The sequence below is a fragment of the Ostrinia nubilalis genome, chromosome 2 (assembly GCF_963855985.1).
Source record: "Ostrinia nubilalis chromosome 2, ilOstNubi1.1, whole genome shotgun sequence".
NCBI lineage: Eukaryota > Metazoa > Arthropoda > Insecta > Lepidoptera > Crambidae > Ostrinia > Ostrinia nubilalis.
Window position 1 is genome coordinate 5981734 of NC_087089.1, and position 19027 is coordinate 6000760.

The following is a 19027-nucleotide window of genomic DNA, read 5'->3' on the forward strand; positions in this document are numbered from 1 at the left end:
AATCTATATATTATCTTATTGCCAGCAAGGATTTCTCAGGCAAAATAAAATAACTATTTTTAACTGCATTGTATCCGTTACATTACATTTCATCGCTCTAGGGTATCACAATATCTTAGGCGGAGTGCCATGAATATAACAGAAACATAAACAAATAATACAAAAGTCAAACACAAGACATTCCAAGCCAAAAAGCAAGTATTATAAAGGCGATATTGACTGTAGAAAAATTAAGATCCTTCTTAAGCTATATTTTCAGGTTACATCGTGGTTAAAATCAGTTTTAGATATCTGTTATTTAGAATAATTAATCCTGGAAATTAAATATTCATTACCATTAAAGTGCTTGAAGCTTTTTGAAGTGCGCTGAAAAAATTTTGCACATAAATACAATATCTTCTTAAAAGCTTACTATTACTTTATTATTTTACTTTTAAAATAATTAAACTTGTTTTATTTTACAATTAGGTATCATCATCCCTATTATGACAGCCGGTTGTAACCCGAAACGGGTCGTTCGCACCCGGCTTTACGGAACGCGGCGGACCGTCACTGATTTTGTGTGACTTGTGCGCGTTTGATTTCCTTGTTGCGATTAATTTGGTTTAACAATATAACTAACCAACCAGCGATAGGACAACATGGGTGATAAGTACCAAATCGCGGCAAATAATGTACGGTTGAACCAATCATTTGGGAAAGTTAAATTAGAATTATTTAGTTTAAACGAGGAAAGTTAGATCATACTTTGATTAATTATGTATTAAATCTCGCTGTTCTAATTTAATTATAACGAGCGATACATTTTATTATTGATTGAAGTGACAAATAGATATTTAAAAACCACTTCGGAATATAATTTTTTGACAAAAAAAACAACTATTGATTTAACTTATATTAGTAATAAATTATTCAAGTTGTTGCAATCTTAATCAACGAAAGATAAAACATATTTTATGCATTAATTAAAAAAAAACACTTGTATAATTGAATTATAAAATAAAGCAATAAGTGTGCTCCAATATTTTATAGTCAATTTATTAGTAACGACTCTACATGTTCCTAATTGACTATTGACTAAAAATGAACAGTTATGTTTAAATTTAAATATATTGTTTCTATATAAATAACTATTTATGAGTATAATCTTGTTTTATTTATACTTAAGTGCTTGTTATCTAAATCGCAGAGTTATTATAATATTTAGAAAGAATCACGAAGGCGACGGCTTGTCAAGTATACGCGATACATTATACCGATACGGTGTGCTCGGACCGGCACATATAAATTTAACTTAATTTTAACGTAGGCCCGTGTAATCTGCATTGTAATTTCTCATTAATTTTAATTTAACCATGGGACCAATTAGTGTGCTCTAAGACAAATGCTTTTTATCGAGATTAAAACAACAAGCACAATTAACAATATTAAGAAATCCCTATTTATCAGAAGAGTCTATTAGACTAAATATTAGATGAGTTATAAGACCAAGTAGTATTTATAGCTTTCTCACAAGATCTTGCTCTTGACGAATGACACTCAGTTTACTTCATGTATGTTAGGTAAAGTTACTGGATTATAAATTACATACTTTACTGGTATAGACATCTACGACTAATAATTTAGTCGTAGATGTCTATACCAGTAAAGTTAGTAGTTAGTAGAGCGGCCAAGGCTGTCCGTCAGCTTACTTACTACAGACAGACCAAAGTGCAAGATTGGTACACATTTTGCGGCCAGGCTATTACTTCAAATGCAGCGACTGAGGTATCGCTTGCCGTTTAGAACCTAATTATTACCTACATAATTGGACAAACCACTTTTCCAATGTTTGTTTTAGACGATACATTTTAAATCAATTGATCTGTATTCAGAATTGAAACCCATTACCTGATATTTTTATTCATAATGTTGATAAACAAATAGCAAAACACAAAATTAGCATAAATATGTTAGTCATTATAAAAGTAAAATACTACGCTGAATAACCTAATAAACAAATGAACGATATTTCGATTATTATAGAATCGAGAATTCCGATCAAAATTTTACGTACGACATAATGATACGATCAAATAAAATACAAACACGTTTTAAAGTATTGTAGCATCAAATTGAACTTCGATGGTGTGATTAAAAAAGCACTCAAATAAAAATAAATTAACAAATTTAGATATCTAATACTAAGTAATGTTTGAGTTTCGATCGCATTATCCCGTCGACAATTTAATAGACAAGCCGATAAAGCCGAGGCGTTAAATAAATTAAATAATAAAACGCATAATGGGCGCGATATACAACCCGCTCCGACTCTCGGCTCCGAGATAACTAAGCCCTTATAAAACGGGCCAAATTAATCCAAGCTGAAGGGATCCCTCGTAAAAGAAAAAAACTGACGTCATAATCAGCTTTTTGTCAAACGTACGCTTTTTAAATAGCTCTCCGTACGAGCCGGGGTGGCACTGGTAATTTTGGACTCATAAATATTATTGTGTTTTCATTTTATAGGTCGATGAACCTAAACATTGATAAGTAGGATTAGTAAAGTTGTTTATATTTCGATAAATACCTATAGTGCGTACAAAAGTTAAGCTGCAGTGTGAAATATATTGCCAAATCCGCTAAAAATCTCTGCGGCTATGCTAAAAACAAAATTAATGATTAAATCGTATAGTTATTTGTCTAATGTATTCTTTATCTCATGAATTCTCTTCCCAATTACTGTATTTAACATCCGCCGTCCGCAATTAAACGTCTCATGCAACTGTAAATACAAAACCTCCGCGCGTAATTTGAAAAACCCACTTACCTACCCAGAATGTGAAAAAATACAACGTTTATAGCAATTAATGCCCATACAAGTCCGGCTGACAATTTAACGGAGTAATTAATCCATTGTTAATAGTAGGCTGAGCGGACGCACCGTCAAATTGATTGCTCATATTCCAAATTAATGTAATTGCATAGATGTTCAACAGATTTTCTTGTCTACCGATCTTGATCTCCTTGAATTCGCTAAAAAGCACCTTATCTGCCCGAGCAATCATTTACAAAAACTAATGTTCAACGTAATTGTTATTCATATTTAACTTATGATAATGTTTAATTAAAATCACGTAGTCATAAATAAATGCTTTGTTCGTGCAATTTATATTTAAGTGTTTAATATTCGTGTTCGCCTGTACAAAGTCGTTATTTAACTGGCGGATTCTAACATAAGTTGCCTACTAAAAACTTCAATTTTGACCTCAAATACGCATCAGCGATTTAAGCTTCTTAGAAAAGTCATATCTTGAAGCAATCAAACGTTTTATCAAACTAATTTAAGCTCTATCTCAACGACTGTGAAATCACAATTGACTCGCTCGTCAACTAAACCGTGACTTTTGGCATCACGATAAGGGCGAGAAAAAGTGACAATTCTTTCATCGCAACTTGATAACATCAAAGTTTTTATTGTCACAATAAATAGATTATCATTGATATAAATAGGGCCAGTTTGAGTTCTCTCATAATACGACTCCCATTCGCGGCTTTGTGTCGCTTTTGACAGGCGATGCGAGCTGTGAAATTGGGTTCGATTTAAAAATATAAAGGCTCGTCTCAAGACTGCGATTAAACTTTTTTGGACGGGGATTATTTACAGTTTGTTTAGTTGTACTAATGTTGGAACTGTCAACCATGGAGCTCGGATAATTTGAATGGGAAACTTAATCTCGCTAAGTCTTGCCTTGTTAAGATTTAGATAGGCCACGTTATAAACAATAAATTATTTATTACTGATTGATTTCTGTAGGTCAGTTAGCGTATTTTGATATACAAAGCTGCTCTGCTCTATTCTATTTGGTTTGAAGAGTTTGTATTTTTGACAAAACAATTAAAAAAACGGTTCAATCAAAAACGTTTTCCATGTCGACTGATAGAGTCGGTTGTAGATAACGTCATAGCGATGTAAGCCTATTACATACAAGTTCTTCGGGGCACACAGCGTGTAATGGCTTCCGAGCGTCCGAAAGCGTTACGAAAGCGTCGGAAAACGCATAATTTGCCATTCGATTTCACATCGATATTCCGAAAATATTGCGACCGAGCGAGCCTTTGACTTTCTGCCCATGTTATGTTTTATAAATATTTCACCAATATTTTTTGGAACACCTTTATGCTTTGATGCACGTGATTCGTAAATAATTGCTTTCGGTTACATCTCCAGTTTTTGTGTGAATTTTACAAAAACAAATAAATACTTTTTAATTGAATAAATTATTTAAGACAATTTTTTTTAGTATTGTGAAGGAAAACATTTTATTTGAGAAAGTAATAATTTGATATTTTACGTGTATGTAATCGCACAAGTATGTAATACTCTTATACTGCCTACTTATTAACTACAAACTATTATATTCCTCTTACTTTGTACGAACCAGGATTTTTAAATTACATAGGTATATGAATGCGCAACATTATTATCGGGAATCAATCCAAGAATAACAGATTATGGATATTTTGTAAATGATTTTGTTCTTGACACAAAACAAAATTACCGATTGCACAATGAATGACAAGCGTTCAACACCGATAATTTTCACCATGTTTGTGCAGTAGCAATTGCGTATGCGTTTACATGGCTGAGTTAATAATTTCTTAAAAACGCAATGCGTTGTAGCAATTGTTTTAATCACGCAGCTTTTCCAACTAATTAGCATCGTGGCGGTATTACGTTCGAGTGGGGTAGGGTTGCCAAATGTGATGATTGATGATGATAGCTCAGTGAGATCATCTTCAGAAAATTGCCCGATCGAAATGCCATTCGAATCGAAATTAGAAAATCGAATTTAGAAAACATTACCTGCAATATTTGACGAATCCAGGGAAAGAGATGTCCTCTCTCGGTAACTTTTTTATCATTGACCAATTGGCAGGCTGGCAAATATTTGTAATTGTTACTCGTAGTAATGTAATTTATTTTAGTCTGATCTCTACAATTTCGAAAATTTGCCCTGAAGTTTAAATAGAGTTTTTAAAATCAAATAAATTTTCCAGCCCTAGAACACATGTAAGGATAGTTTAAAATTCCCAGATCTCAGGCAACCCTAAAGCCAATGACTTATATAAGCGGAGTGAGCGGGCCGACTAATTGCAGGGGAGGCGGTAGGCAAAGAAGGAATGACATGGAATATCACACACTTCTCGTTTTACAATACCTACCAAGAAGAATTATCACTTGCACAAAATAATGTCACTTGTTTGCTTTTTTGGATCGCAGTGAGTAGTTTTCCAAGTCATAGGTAACATCCATCAATTCGACCGCCCTCCATTTCCTGTCTAAACTAAGGCCAATATTTTTTCTCTCTCTCTAAACTGATTGAAATCTGTAGGCTGTTTGCTCTATCTTAAAAACTAACGAAATAAGTAGGTACTTCTAGTTTGGTCTGAAGTATTGATGCAATGCTCATCACCAAACGTAACATTAATTAAACATTGTGTCCGGGCAAAAACCTTATGGTTGGTGACCATGTCGTGACATAATACCATGCGACGCTCGAGCGCATTGCGCGCGCGCTCTCACGGCTCCGTCATTCAGCCTAATTAATTAATTAATTTACTCCGCGTATAAACAAACAGACGATGCATTATTACAATAAAAAAGACCAGTTTAAACAATGCCTAGAAAATACACAAAGTGGAGTGTGCCATCATGGAACTAGTTTAAATGAATGCGAAATAGTTTACAAAATGGATGATTTTCGCTCGTAAGTTGGTTTTGATTAGGCAAATGATGCTGTCTAGATGCTAATCTCAGATTTACTGTAACACATTGGTAGAATAAACTAAAATGCTTCTTGGTCTAATAACTTACGTCACTTTGTAGGTACAGGATTCAAAATATTGAAAGTAGAAGTTAGTTCTCCCTGAAAACCCATTGGTCATGGGTTTAATCAATTAGAAGAGACAAAGCGGAGGAAGACAAAAGACATAGATGTAATTGAAGTTGTGTGAGCCTAAGGCCGCCCTAAATATTATTAATTACGTTAACATTAATTGCTCTATGAGTGACAGCCGTGGTCGGGCTCAAGCGTGCGCTTGCCCTTATTATTCCTGCATCGTTGCTCTGGAAAGTGAGCTCTAGTAATTAGGCAAATTGTATAAACGGCGCGGTCTGTATGCCCATGCGCACTATTATTTAGCCACTGCCGGTTTAGATTTTAATTGCAATCAGATTAGATTTCCAACATCATTTAGTGCAAGTAATGTACCATTTTTATGTAACGCAACGAAAATAGCATTATTTTGTAATCATTCGCCGCTATTATACCGCGAGTATGAGTTAAACCGTAGCAAGCTATTAGTGTTAGCAGGAAATTTACATAATGCGTAATGAATATTAAATTTGTGTGTTATAGTAATTATAAAAGTCTTTGTAATTATATCAAAGTAGTGAAAACTTTAAATGCCTTAATCATGAACTTGCTATAAATGCCTAACTGATACAATATAATTTTATAAGGAATAGTTTTAAAGGTTACTGCTGAAAATCAGCGTTGTGGCTAACATTGTCACGACTAAGGCTGACTTGGGGGACCTTTTTGTATGCCAAATAAACTTACTTTTATGAACAGCCACTTTTCTAAAATATTCATGGTGAAAACTCTGCAAAAAAAATATTTCGCTGTCAACTACAGAATAAATGCCAAATCTGCAATAAAAATTCAAATCTCATCAATTATTTTGTGTTTCCACAACGAACGTTTCCTTGTGCAATGGGAACTTAAACGATTCATATCTGATTAATGTCCTATTAGGAGTAGTGAATAGACAATAATTCTCGTTAATCGCACGATTATAATAATTAAGTGGTTACGACTGGGTAAATGTGTACAAGTCATTAAAACTATCTGCCTATTGTTAATGGGCTTCCTAGTTTTCATAAGTGGACCATTATGTGACTATAAAGATTCCAATAAAGTCAGCTATGTTCCATAAGAAATATACCCGATGTCCCGTATGTCATAGCTAGGCCATGAATCATCGATGTAGGTACATTTCCCATCAAATGTATAATTATTTTTCATTTCGCATCAATATCACAACAGTTCTATTTCACGATTTGAACGCATCTATCGAAATCTTATCAATATAATATTTTATTTTATTTGTTAATCAATTATTCAACAGCGTTAAAGTATGAAGAAAATGTGTTTCAGGACTCAAAATTGTTTTTTACTCTTTTTGTCAGTTTGAAGTAGTAACTAAACGAATTAATATTGCACTATTTCGCGAACAGTTTCAAATAGGGTATGCTATTGAAAGGAATATGCTTTAGGCACTAACACAGCCAAGGCCTACCAGGCCTGGTTTATCAAATGTAAGTAATTAAAAGCCACACGCCCACTCTATGCACTAATTAGCCTATGCATTACTCTACCGGTTGCTGGCATATGAGCGGTAGCGAGTTTGAAACCACCTAAAGTGCATTCTTAAAGACTTTGGTCAAAAAATAAAAAAGCACAGTTAATTTGAAAATTATAAATAACTTGAAAATATCGAACTGCCTAAGGCAGGAATTGAAGCCACGACCACACAGTTAGTAAGACATTGGAGCAAAGTAACGTTTATTTATTTATTTATTAGTAACGTTACTAATAAAAAGGGACACACGTCTTTTTGTGCCATTTCATGTCTTTTTTCCCGTTAATTCTTATACGAAGGACCTCAATGGAGGACACACTGCACCCGCACAAAGCTTCACGTGGTTGCTGATATTATGCAGCTGTATCGTTCACCAAATTGGCCATTGTTGATTTTTTTAGATTTCACAGGTTCATTTCGCAGTATTACATCATATCAATCCATACATATTAAACACTAACTGCTTTTATGTAATTCCTGTTCATACTCCAATAACAAAGTACTGGCACATCCATCACTAATTTCGTGAAACAAATAACAAGATTACTAGTAATTTGCAAGGCTCATTTCACGCTACCGCTACCGCTTATGTCACGTCGGTAATCTAAATCAAATTTGTCGAAAGTATAGCCATGTGTAATCGATATGATCTCTATCAACGACCTACTCGAATATGAAATAACCAATAATGTTGTCGTCACAAATTCAATATTATTTAGAATAGATTGACCGTAATTTAGATTTGTATCATACAAGTGTGAATGTGTCGTTGTAGCTGGTAATACTCACACATTCATTTAATTATTTAAATCTTTAGAGCACAGCAACGAAGTATAAACTTTGTAGTACTTTTTTACTACATAGGGCGAACTTAACTATTATGCTTTAATGTAAGTAGGTAGTCTACAATGTCAAAAGTAAAAAAAATATCTTAAAACAATTATAATAATGCAAAGCTACACTTTACTCATAACTTATATCGGTTTTATATACACAGTCTTTCTTGCGAAAAAAAAGCTCCACGCAAGCGTTACCGCGGTCACAGACTAGTGTTCAATAAAAGAGGCTCATAAATACTTCTCGGCTATGTGTTTGTGTGCGTGAATGCTTGACCCGAATATGTAGAGATTTGTTCGCGCCGCGATCCGATCGTTTATTGAGCAATTAAAGCCACGTTGAGCCAATCAACTTGTCCCACCAGTAACTTAATATTCAATTAGCGCTTTGGCTTATTTGTATGTATGTATGCGGCTTACCAACCGCACTGCTACTTACAGCGAGCTTTTACGAATTGAATTTGTAATTAAGCTGGGTAATGTAGAGTAGGCTTTTGTTAGATTTTAATTATATAACGCACTTAAACGAATCTTAATTGTGTTAAATATTTAAAAAATATTACACTCTTGTCGGTCAAAATCTTAATTACAATGGCATAATTGAAATTATAAAGTTTTAATTAATTATTTTCTTAAAATGTCACCATGCTTTAAATAAGTTAACAATTTAAAACTATGAAAGCTTATTCTTACTCCAGTTACAGTCACTTCCTCTTGCTAGTAAGTAAAGGTACTTACCTAGTTGTAACCTACCTATTTACTTTTCTCTCTGTATGAACTCTGAGGCTGAGTTGCACCATTTGTATTAACCGTAACTGTAACATTGACTGATGTTTTTTGTATGGAGTTAATTGGAGTTTGACGGATTCTTGATGTTTGTTAAGGTTTAAGTAAGGTGGTGCAACCTAGCCTAAATGTAAAGGCAGAGAACATACCTACTTGTAACTATTTTGTTTATTTACAACTTAGTTCGTTTCTCGTAATAATGAGAGGGCCTAGATCATGCAAACAGTCAATCTCCTTTTCAATTATAAGTCCATTTGCCTGCGCATGCTCCTTCCTGATGCGAGGGTCAGCCGTGATTGGCTGAGAGGAAACGTCGATTATTTTTTATATTCCCTGACGAGCTGCCTGATGTTTGCATATTATATCATTAGTCTATGCTATTACAACTATAATAATACTTGACTACAATAGATCATGAACATTAATAGTCATTTAATTCACATTTAATTAAGTGCAGTTTAATAGATAAAACTGACCAATTTAAAGAATAGGTAAATTACTTTAATGAACAATATCCTAAAACAGATGATGTTTGAAGCTCACCTTAAATGCAAATAATACCTACATAATAATATACTTGAATTCAGTCATCGTCAGGCAATACCTACTTACATTTTTGCGACCAAATCTCACCTTTTACAAAGGCGTTTGACAACAGCCCAAGCCACAGTATTAACCCTGACGTGCCATTTTCATTGCTGTGTTTGTTATGTGTGTGTTTTTTATGTTAAAAGCTTAACTCTTGTTGGCAACAATGTAAGCGATTCTGCTTAACAAACGCTAAGTTCATTCAGTATCAAAAATCGCCCGCCCTAACTGCTTTCGCTACAAAAATTGCCCAATTTGCGATTCGTGCGAAACTTAAACACTTAGCAGTGATAATTTTAACATTGTGTTTACGCAACTCTGTGTCCGTAGGTACATTATTGTCCACTAATGATAATAATTTTCACGGTCGGCCGAAGTCGGCAGTTGGACCTTATTATAATAAATTAACGGTGGCGAACCCTAATGGCCCTCCGGTTCGTAATTACGGCCGATATTACATACTGTTAAAGGGTCGAAAAAATCACCTTTCATACAAGCTACGTATACCTATGTTAATTTATTCCAACTATGATTCGTAAGTTTGTCGTGAATTCGCCCGCAATTAATTTTCCATTAAAAGATTCGTTAAGTGGCTTTTTCTTGTATTTTTTTGGGTGTGTTTCCGCTTGTAGACGTGTAAAAAACGTCTTAGCAGAATGTTTAAATAGTTATATTATAAATACAAAGACGGTAATAAGTAACAAAGCGTGTATAAACGCCTGCACTAAAGTGTACACATTTGAGTACACTGATAAGTATTTAAAAAAAGCTCAAACATTAATGTTTACGTGTCTGTGCGTGCTTTTTAAAAGTAGTTGAAGACGGCACATAAACACTGAAATTAAAAAACAAAATGTTCTTGCGAACCTGATATGCCGTAGGGACTCTACTTGCTAACTTAATAATTATTAAGTTAAGATTCCACAACCTTAACATTTAATCCACTTGAGGTAACTGATTGTTAAGGCAGGGACAAAGTAGGTACAGTCGACAGCACATCAGCCTGTGTTGTGGCAAAATAGGATCTAATACAACTTCATTAAGGTTATAAAGTGTTACATTGATGAACTGTTGCTTGTACACTGGTGGGTAACCGCAGCGCGCTCCTACACTTCGCTGCGCTAACTCCTCGGCGCAGTTAAGCCTGTGTCTCACTTTCTAATAAGCTTTAGCCTGAGCGTTTGCTTTTGTTGAATCAAAATGATACTTCGTGAGACCAACGTTTTGGTTTAGTGTAAAACAATAGAAAATAGTTAGCCTTTTCTCCATAATACTAAGCTTTAAGTCACGGAAATGTCGAAACTTACTACGAAAATATAAAAATCAGATTGAGAGTACATTGAGACCACTTTATGTGGACTTGCATTGCCTAAACGAGCTTTTAAGAGTAAATCATTTAGAAAGCAACTAGGCTATAAGTTAGTAACTTATGTAATCATTATTTAATTAATAAACGATCGAAATGATATTCATTAAATAAAACAAAAAAATACCGTATAGACAACATTTCATTTTTTTTTTAAAGATGCGCTTAACCTATTTAAACTTTTTGGCACAATTTATATCGTCTCGCTTACAGTATAGTCCATCAGCGATCGGTTGAAGGAAACGCCGAACCGCAAGAAGCCCCGCGTGGCTTCAGGCCATGGACGCCCGCGTTGGCCCGAGAACTTGAAACATTATACTATGGCGATAATAATGTAGCAAACTATACCACAAGTATTTAGTCTTTAAACTTAAACTAGCACTTATGCACATTTATGTAGGTTCGACTCTACTTTTGAGTCTCAGGCATAAACTTACAACATTTGCAGAAAATAATTACTTCTATTTAGAACTAAATAAAACTGTTAATTTTAACAGTTTTATTCGAGTTTAGATTCGAGACAAGCTCCTGTATTAAATTAACATTCCAAATCAGTTTGATGTTCTCGAATACCCGCGTACTCCTACTACTGTCTGATTAAAATCTAGAGTTTTTGAAGTGTCTAACCTCCAGTATTTTCTTTGCAGGAGTCAAAGATGACTCAGATGACGTATCAAGCAAGAGCTGCGGAGGCGACTCCTCGGGGCTCGCGAAGAAGCAGAGGAAAGCGAGAACAGCCTTCACGGACCACCAGCTGCAGACCCTGGAGAAGTCCTTCGAGAGGCAGAAATATCTCAGCGTCCAGGACAGAATGGAGTTGGCCGCGAAACTTGGGCTCACGGACACGCAAGTCAAAACGTGGTACCAGAATAGACGGTGAGTTGCATTTTTGGTCACCCTTTTAAACATCGATTTTTGCTGGTTATCACTGTCACGATACTTGTACAACAGACCTTTCTGATAAACTAGGTTTTTCTTCAATTATTTTCTATCTGAGGCCATCAATGTTAATCATTTACTTTATTCTTGTTAATTCTCGCGAAGACCACTGATTTACTAGCTCTACCATTGCTGTATTTGGTCATGCCACCGTAACAATTAAGATTTTATTGCATGGTATGAGCAAATGTCTTTATTCTGATAAAATGTCCAACGAAATGCTGCATGAATAATTATTTCAGCGCAAAAGGGAATAACTTTATGGAGGTTTCCATTTTCAAGAAATCTGAAACAGCTTTTTTCAGTGGCACAAACTTTTACCCATACATATCAGTAAAAGATAGCAAGACATAGGTACGCATATGACACGTATAGACTAACAGACGACCGCAAAAGAAAATTATAAATGCTTTCGCCTTGAAATTGTGCGAGTTTGGAAAGTATTAGTTTCAACTAAAGCCATATCTTTAGTTTTACAATCAGGGAAAATAAGCGATCGGCTTACATGCGTACGAGGAAAGCGGTTTACGGCCAGCTTAGCGGTCGCCACCTACTCCGAATGTAATGGAATTAAAAAGACCACAAGACGGCAGGCCTAGTGAAGAAAACAATTATCGAACGTTTTGGGGGTTGGCCCAAGATGATATTAAGCAGCGGGAATTGAACCAAACATACTTAGATAGTATATGCTAGTGCTTCAGATATGGATGTAAAAGAGTGAAACAATGCTGAAGTAAATCTCTGAAGAGTGAAACGATGCTGAAGTAATTATGTACCTGAAAAACACTGCTGAAATAAATCAAGTGTGTATGTATATTATAAGTTCCCAAAGCCTTCAGTTACGAAAAGTTTTAAACAAGTATTTGGCTATTGCAATGAAACTCAAAATAATTAAGAGTTTAATGCGTCGTTGTTTAATCGCTAGACTTCTACTTTTTTTGGCGTTACTTTGTCTTTAAATATAAATTTTTTTTCAAGTAGGTAATCATAAAAAAAGATGTAGAGATATATGAACTATAGCGTCAATTAATGATACCCTAAAGACAGCAAACACTCGCTGCATCCCGCACCTTGCGCTACGGCGCCAGCCGTGAGAGAGTCGGCGAACCTCACAGGGCGATGCTGAGTCAGCGAAATGGGCACTGCTACTGCATCAGTATACGTGCACAGCACTGCCGGCTCATTCGGAGCTTAATATAAAATTACAATTCGTTACAGAGTTACTTTGACAAAACCATATCATCTGGCTATACATTAAACATTAAGCAAAAAATACATAGAGAAACTATTTGTTACCTACGTGAGTTTGATGCGCGATTTGTGTCTTAAGATACCTAAGTTTTCATTTACATTACATACTCATATCCCTATATCCATAGCCGTAAGTAATCATCAGTAAAAAGAAAATTATAGCTACATTTATGATCATACTTTGTATAAATACAAATTCATCTAATTAAGCAAATTAAATAACCATGATCGGACTAAAATTCAGTTTCCTGTTTTGCCTCAAAATAGTATGACGTGACGACATGTAAAATATAACACAAACATGCCAATGGCAGTCGCCCCCGAGTGTACCTGGCGGCTATTTCAAAAACAAACGTTTGTAATTAGGCGGGCCCCGCCGCCGCCACAAAAACAGGTAGCCAAAAAACAATCTACTCTAATTTTCTATTGATCTAATAGTATTCTTAATCATCTTTTATACTTATTATTTTGCTTTTATTTAACGTTCTTCGTAATAGTTAATTGTCCTTTTAATTACCTAAAATTGAATAGCGCTGACTCTTCAAAACTATTATAGGTAGGATATGGTACAAAACATTAATCAATTTATTAAAAACAAAAAGCAACACACCGTAAATCGTCGATCACCCATAATTTCATTATTACCTACCACATAAGGTCAATAGATACGTGGATCCATTTGTTACAAGTCAGTACTAAATTGCTAATGATAAATGCCAGTTGGCTCCGTTTGGCGCTGGTGGCGTGTGACGTCACGTTGCGTGCTGCGCGGGCGCCGCGCAGGGCGATGTCCGCCCCGTCTGACTTTTTCAATCACCACCGCTTTTTGCCCTAGTTTTTGTTGGTTTTCCATAATTTCGGTTAAACTAATGTTTGGTCTTCGATTTTTCGGTTCGTGAAAGGGTGTGAAATCGGAGTTAATTAAAGGATGTAATGGCTTTTGTGTGGTCACTTTCTTCTGTTAAAACCGCTGTTTTTGCCTTGCTACAGTAATTTTATGGCAAATATAATCAAGATAAATATTAAAGACGCAATAATATTGAATTGTTCGCTGCAATGAGAATAAATTACAATCTGTTACAACAAACTGTAAAATAATTGCTATTATTGTTACTATGATTTATATCATAGTCGCCACCTCATACTCTTCATTGCCACGTCTCTTATTAAAACAATTAAGAGTATAAATTGATAGTTACAATTGCCAATATTGTTGAAGTAACAAAAAACAAACTATTGATTAGGCCTGTTTAGTTGCACCAAAATAAATGTGTGTTAATTACGGACACGGCGTTTGCCTTGTTAAAGTCAAATTAATTGGCTACATGCATACGTTCCATAATTTATTTAATTAGTGATTGTTCTCGACAACACATTTGAAATTTTGAGCCGTTTAACTTTCATTAAATTTTATTAAAGCTTAACAAAAACATTCTAATTGCTGAGAGCCAGGCGAAAAAGTAAACTAATTAATTGTTTTATAATAAATGTAATAACTGCTTTGTCTGCAATTATTAGGTTTACTCATGAATTCATAATTGTATTTAGACTAAGTCACTTTTAATTGCTTTGATTAGGTGTCTTAATATTAACTTATTAAGTTTACTTATTTTATTTTTATACTTACCTAATCAAACATTTACTCACTTTGAGCACGAAATAAGATAATTAAAGCCTCGCAATCAACTGAATAAAAAGAGCATCTGCGTTAACAACCGATAATGTAAAACAGAAAGTAGATCGTTGAAACAAACAAAATCATATATTTTAACCGGCATACAAAAGTTTTGTCACATGTTTTTTCCGTTTTAGATTTCCCTTGGAATTAACTTTTATTTGGGTTTGGAAAGTCTGGATGAAAATGGGGACAATAGTAATTCAGAAATAGAGACTAATAACTACAGATACAAAGTTTTGGATGGCGATTTTTACGGATATCTAATAATGTGCGTAAAAGTTTCGAAAATAGGTAGAAAACGGTGGCTTTTGAGAAAAAATATTGAAAAAGCTTTGATAATAAAATTAATAATGTTTTGAAAAGTGACGGTAAACATTCAAATACATTATTGAGACGCATTGTAAATATCAATACTGGCAATACGACGTTCACGGGGACTTGGTGTGCCTAGTATCTTTGTGAACGTGCCGTGTCAGTGACTTTTTTTGAGAAGTAGCCGCAACCCTGCAAGTCATGGCGCCCATGCCGGCCACTCATTACGTCCCTTCCGCCGACGTTTTTGACACTATTATTTATAATAACCACACGTCGATGGTCAGTTAATTGTTTTAAAGTATATACCAACATCTGAGTACGGTTTAAGATATTTAGGCACTACCTTACCACTTAAATCGGTGTAGACTCTACTACACTGTAGAGCTTTTGGACTTTTTACACATAAAACACTTCGCTTCGCATGTTACTATAAAAGATATCGAATTTATAATAGGATACAAAAAACCAAAAATTAAGGCAGCTAATTGATGCCCATTGTTATTTTTAATTACCTTCTGTTTTTAAAATAAACTTCCGCTCCGTTCGGCCTTTTGAGAAAGTTTACATTGCTAAACTTAGCTGCACACTAGGTTCAGGGGAAAGTTTAGCGGATTAATGTCATGTTAAATCATTTCGCATTTAATAATGGCTAATTGATAGTCCACGTTTTGAATCATAAAAATATGTCTTTCGAAAATGACTTCACGTTTCAAGTCCGCCGAAGTCGGTAAAAAAGCGTTTACGAAAATGACAGCCTACAGATCGGCATTGTGATTGAACAGAATCGTTAAGTCTTAATGCGTCCGCGACTGTCTGACGGCCTTTTTCGCTCGTAAATAGTGATGCGAGCGATACCAACTGCAAAACAATTGAACTCATTTTTTTGATCCAATGGACAACACGCATAAGTTGTAATATTAAGTTAAATTATGATTTAATTTAAAGTTTAGATCACATCCAGTATTACCGAAGATAGAGCCTCGAGAAGTTTACGGACCTTTTTAAATTTTCAAAAATTTCCAATATTCGCGCGTGACGTCACAACATGATTTTTCAGCCCCCGCACGTTAACCCATTTACCAAATATAATAATAATAAATATCTTTCTTTGGACATTTTACACTGCGCCTCTAGTCCCAAACTAAGCAAAGCTTGTACTATTGGTACTAGACGACGGGATAAACATACTTATATACTTTTTTTTTTGTAAATACATACATATTATACATAGAAAACACCCAGACCCGTCACAGAAATTAAAATTCATCATTTCAATTTCTGCCCGGCCGGGAATCGAACCCGGGACCTCTCGGCATAGTAGACCACTTTTTGTCTTTTTCCAAATAAAATAAAATTTTACCCAACTGACAACTGTTGTTAGTTGTCATCGTTCAATCACATTTCAAAACCAAAAGTTACCATTATTATGCCACCTATTGCCAATTTTGTGCACTATTAAGCCATTTTTACATTTATTTATGCGCTATAGATGCTAAGAGCGGATTATACGAAACTCCACCCCTAATGGAGTAAAACGAGGTCCACGGTCCACGCGTACGAAGTCGCGGATGCGAAAGTTTGGATGTCTGGATGTTTAAAGTAAAGTAAAGTCATGTTTATTTCACACCAACATAACAGATAATATTATGATACTAGCGGCCGCCCGCGACTTCGTACGCGAGAATCTCGTTTCCCCCCCCCCCCCCCTTCATCTATCTTACGCGGTTCAGATTTTTTCATACAAATATTTTTTTCCGCTAACTCCCGTTCCCGTGGGAATTTTGCAATATCCTGTTGTAACTAAGCTTTAAGTTTACTAAGGTACCTGCATGCCAAATTTCAAGAGTCTATCTTACGCGGTTTAGATTTTTTCATACAAATGTTTTTTCCCACTAACTCCCGTTTCCGTGGGAATTTTGCAATATCCTGTTGTAACTAAGCTTTAAGTTTACTAAGATACCTGCATGCCAAATTTCAAGAGTCTATCTTACGCGATTTAGATTTTTCATACAAATGTTTTTTCCCGCTAACTCCCGTTCCCGTGAGAATTTTGCAATATCCTGTTGTAACTAAGCTTTAAGTTTACTAAGGTACCTGCATGCCAAATTTCAAGAGTCCTATCTTACGCGGTTTAGATTTTTTCATACAAATGTTTTTTCCCACTAACTCCCGTTCCCGTGGGAATTTTCCAATATCCTGTTGTAACTAACCTTAAAGTTTACTAAGGTACCACCATGCCAAATTTCAAGCGTCTAGCTTAAGCGGTTTAGATTTTTCATACAAAAGGATTTTCCCGCTAATTCCCGTTCCCGTGGGAATTCCTAAGTATCCTATAACCTGCCCAGGAGTATGAAGAATTGTACCAAGTTTCGTTAAAATCCGTTGAGTAGTTTTTGTTTCTATAAGGAACATACAGACAGACAGACAGACAGACAGACAAAAATTTTACTGATTGCATTTTTGGCATCAGTATCGATCACTAATCACCCCCTGATAGTTATTTTGAAAATATATTTCATGTGCAGAATTGACCTCTCTACAGATTTATTATAAGTATAGATTTATAATTACAAACAATCAGGAAAAATAAAAAGTAAGAATGTTAGACGTTGGTGGGTTGATACCTGAACTAGGAAGATTATTACACACTGTAAAACCCTGGTTTTCCTAAATAAATAAATAAATAAATTCCTGTGTCTCAGGTTTGTTACTCTTTTACGCAAAAAGTACACAACGGATTTTGTTGAAACTGTACAATATTATTGTTTGTAACCCAGATTACCATATAGGCTATAATTTATGCCGATCTGTGACACTGAATTTCACGCGGGTGAAGCCGCAGACATAAGCTAGTCGTGAAATAAATAGGAAAGTTTAAGGATCTGAAACGTGGTCGCTTACTATGGGCCTCATAAGAAGGCTCAAGGTCACCCAAAGGGTGATGGAGCGGGCTATGCTCGGAGTTTCCCTGCGTGATCGTATCAGAAATGAGGAGATCCGCAGTCTCCTGACCAACCTGACTCCAAAGTGACCGACATAGCACGCAGAATTGCTAAAATCAAGTGGCAGTGGGCGGCACATAGCTCGTAGACACGATGGCCATTGGGGCAGAAAATTTCTTGAGTGGCGACCACGGGCTGGAAGACGTAGCGTACGTAGGCCTCCTACTAGGTGGACCGACGATCTGGTAAAGTCGCGGGAAGAACCTGAATGCGGGCAGCGCAGGACTGTTCATTTTGAAAAACCTATGGAAAACCCAAAGGGCTCTCGCCTTTGACGTCATTTGGCGACGAAATAGGAAATAATGTAATTATCAAAACTTTCTCTAATGCAGCATTTTTCCAATTTCTCAACGAGCGGCAATCACACTTAACTAACAGACTAACAGAGAGCATAGCGAAATCTATTTAAACACCAATTTTCACAACTCCCAGAACACTTTCTAGGTAACCACGTTAATTTGTACCAAACGACTGGACTATAATTTAACTGAAATAAAAATTTGGGTAGGTACCTACATCTTCTCAAAAACAAAGAAAACTGGTGCTAAAAGGGTTAAGTGACATTTTGACATTTGTAGAGGGGCTTGTAGAAGGGGAGGCTATGGTGCTGAATGTGGATTAACTCGAGTGTCATAATAACATTAGGTTGCTAAGCTTGATCAGATGATAAAAAGAAAAATATTTTATTCAATGTATAGTTTGGTCATAAGTTCTGTCATATGATAATAACTTTTGAATTTTGAATGAAGGTCTCAAAAACATTTTTTACTGAATTAGAATTAGAAAGAAAAAATGTGCGATAGTTCTAATTTTATTGTATGTGTAGTGGACGCATAATGAAGTCCGAACTGCAGTTGTC

General features: G+C 35.3%; 1 protein-coding gene across 1 annotated transcript in view; it reads left to right on the plus strand.

Moving 5' to 3' along the window:
- LOC135086274 (homeobox protein B-H1-like) overlaps window positions 1–19027 on the plus strand; it is a 30514-nt gene that overhangs the window by 1600 nt on the left and 9887 nt on the right. Inside the window, exon 2 of the mRNA XM_063981075.1 lies at window positions 11631–11859. Within this exon, the coding sequence (XP_063837145.1) occupies window positions 11631–11859 (229 nt within the window). The remainder of the gene's footprint in view (window positions 1–11630; window positions 11860–19027) is intronic.